The sequence below is a fragment of the Emydura macquarii genome, unplaced genomic scaffold (genome assembly GCF_026122565.2).
Source record: "Emydura macquarii macquarii isolate MOO-44397 ecotype Brisbane River unplaced genomic scaffold, CSIRO-AGI_Emac_v2 contig_573, whole genome shotgun sequence".
NCBI lineage: Eukaryota > Metazoa > Chordata > Testudines > Chelidae > Emydura > Emydura macquarii.
In genome coordinates this window covers 1677739-1680636 of record NW_027130710.1, presented here as the reverse complement: position 1 = coordinate 1680636, position 2898 = coordinate 1677739, and the positions used below count along the sequence as shown (strand labels likewise).

General features: G+C 66.8%; 1 protein-coding gene across 5 annotated transcripts in view; it reads right to left on the bottom strand.

Annotated features, from left to right (window-relative positions):
• Positions 1-1046: 1046 nt before the first annotated feature.
• The window catches only part of CAMK2B (calcium/calmodulin dependent protein kinase II beta), a 93153-nt gene continuing 91301 nt past the window's right edge, over positions 1047-2898 (bottom strand). For all 5 annotated transcript variants that reach the window (XM_067540343.1, XM_067540339.1, XM_067540340.1 and 2 more), the window contains 3 exons: positions 2699-2793; positions 2074-2308; positions 1047-1621 (listed from right to left, as the gene is read on the bottom strand). In XM_067540343.1, coding sequence (XP_067396444.1) covers positions 2076-2308; positions 2699-2793 — 328 coding nt within the window. In that variant the 3' untranslated portion in view covers positions 1047-1621; positions 2074-2075. The remainder of the gene's footprint in view (positions 1622-2073; positions 2309-2698; positions 2794-2898) is intronic.

Genomic DNA, 2898 nt, shown 5'->3' with positions numbered 1-2898 from the left:
GGGCCTGGCGGTGCTGGGTGCCACCCTGAGACTGCCAGAGCCTGGAGCAGAGGCCCCAGGGGCTGGGGGCAGAATGACTCAGCCCTGCCCTGCCGGAGCAAGGAGGGGCCCAGAGAAACAAGTCACAGCTGATTGATTTCACCTCATTAACCGGGGCCAGGCCGGGGGCTGGGGCAGGACAGGCTGCAGCCGCTGTCCAGGGTGAAATGGCTGAGCTGCGAACTCCGCCCACAGCGAATCACCCCCACCCGCCCAGGGGTGCTGAGCACCCGCTAGTTTTCCTGTGGGCGCCCAGCAGCTGCTGAGACGGGGACCTGGACAGCCCCCCCCCGGGGCTGCAGCTCCGCTCACGCCTTCCATCTGGGGCTGGGCATTTCAGCCCCGGCCCCCCTGCACCGAAGCGTTGGACAAGGCCCTCTGCACCCGGGGTTTGCTCCGAGGGCCACAGAAACCCCGTTTGGTTTCCTCTCCGCTATGGGGAATCTTCCCAGAGCGCCCTCCAGGTCAGCCCCTCTTCCTGGGAGCCCCAGGCCGAGGGGATCTGGGGCAGAGATGGGCTTGGATTGCCCAGCCTCCGGAGAGCCCCCGGGCCGCTGGGGAAGCGAGGTTGGCCCTGCCGCTCTCAGCTCCCCGCCCGGCCCTGCCCTTGTCTCTGGAAACCCACCTTCCAGCACTAGCCCAGAGAGAGGCCGTGGGGAGTCGCCCCCTGCCAGGCCGCCCCAAGCTCCGCCACGCCCAACCATCCTTGAGCGGGTCCCGGCCCAGCCAGCCACCAGCAGCAGCCCCTGACGAGAGGGGTCGGCAGCAGGCTCCTCTGCCCAGATCTGGGCCCTGGGGAGAATTCAGCTCATTTCCCCTTTGCACCCCCCCACCCGCCCGCCCCGGCTGTGTGCAGGGGAAAGCCAGCCGGAGGCTAGCGGGGTACGGGGAAGGATCCAGGCCCAGCAAAGCGACCCTTCTCCCCCCCCCCGCAGCCAGGCCAGCAGAGGGGTGCCCGGGCTGCAGAAACGAAAGCGACCGAAGAAGAAACTCACGAGGAGTCCGCGGAATAGTAATATGATCATCATCGTCATCAGAACAATCCACAAGCACAACTAGGGAGGGGAGAGATCCGGGGCAAGGACGAGCGCTTGGGAGCAGAGTCCGCCGCCGAAGGAGCGGTTCGAAAACAGGTCACGGATGTCCAAGCGCAAACACGACCACGGGACACGACCACGGGAAGGTCCATGCGTCGACAGAGAATGCAAATCACCTCGGCGGAGCGCCGCTCAGTGGGGCGGGGATGGCGGCATGGGGGGGGAAGCCGTGGTTTGTTTCATTTTCATCGCAACACCTGCTCACCTGGCTGGACGGACACGGGGGCAAAAGGGGGGGGGGGGGGGGCTCCGTGAAGGGGTCACGGCCGGGCTGGGGTTCTTGGGGGAGGGGGGTTGTTGGTTTTTTTTTTTGTTTTTTTTTTTTTTGTTGGTTTTTTGTTTTCTGCAAACACAGGCACTGGAAACGGGCAGGGGAGGGGGACGCGTGCATGCGGGCGCGTGCTCGGCACCGCTGCTCCCGGCTGGCGGCTCAGCGCAAATCACCGTCTCCTTCGGGATGGAACCAGAACAGCCAGCGGTAACCTCTGGAAGACACAAGCACGGAGACGCCGTGGCCACCTCTGCAACGCAGCGCCAGCGCGGCGGGATGGGGGGGGCTAGGCTGGAGACGCAGCGGGAGGGGACAGAAGGAGTTCTGCCGGCAGAGATACCCCGCCCCCCCTACGACAGTCGCAGAGCCGCGTCTACACTGGGGGTTTGGCTGGCACAGCTGGGTCAGTCTGGAGGGCAGAGCTTTGTAGCGTAGACCGGGCCTGTGACTGGCTGTCCCGGCTGGGGGCTTCCCTGTTGATCCCCCCGCCCCCGGAGAGGGTCCCTCCCCATGGGTACAGCCCCGTACGCAGAGGGACTCCTGCCAAGGTTACCGCCCTCCCGAAGCGGGGCTGGATCAGCGGGGTCTTGTTCCGGTCCCCAGGGCAGGGCGGGAGGGGATCACGCAGCGGGCCGGGTCGGGGGGTTTTTCCGGTTCCAGTCTCACCTTCACTGCAGTGGCGCCACGGGCGCCCCGGAGCAGTGGAAATGGACGTTCTGCCACTTGCCGTCACGGCGGTGCCAGACGCGGGTCTCCTCGGACTGGCTGGTGCGGGGCCGGCCCTGCCCGTCGATGTACTGCGTCAGGCGGATGTAGGCGATGCAGGCGGCGTCCTCCCCGATCACGTGCACGTGGGGGTTCAGGATGGTCGTGTGGATGGGCTTGTTGTTTTTCGATAACACTGCGGAGGAGGCAGGATGACGAGCGCCACCGTGAGCCAGGGGCGGAGGCACCCCAGAGCCACGGAGACGGGCCCCGGGGATCTGCCCCGGGGCAAGCCAGCCACAGCCTGGCAGGTGGTTTCAGGAGGCGGGACCGTGAGGAGGGGGCAGGATTGTGGTGAGGTCAGAGCCGTGGGGTGAGGACCCCAATGCGCCAGGACCCCCATGCGCTGAGCCAGGCTGGCCGGCAGGACCCCCATGCACTGAGCCGGGTCGGCTGGCCCCCATGCGCCAGGACCCCCATGCGCTGACCCCCAGGCACCAGGACCACCATGTGCCGAGCCGGGCCGGCCAACAGGACCTGTCTGGTGGTCCCCAGCCCCACCCGGGCAGCGGGAACGCCCACTCACAGTTTTCGAAGTAGAATCTGTGGAAGTCCATCCCCTCCACCAGGTTGCCCAGGGCTTCGGGTTCGAATGAGGTCAGGCCGGGGTCACAGATCTTCCTGGAAGGGAAGGGGAATGCGGTGAGATGCCGGGCAGGCGGCTGGCAGCACCCTTCCTCCCCCGAGAGAAGCCACTGTCCCACGGCCGGCACTGCCAGCGGACTC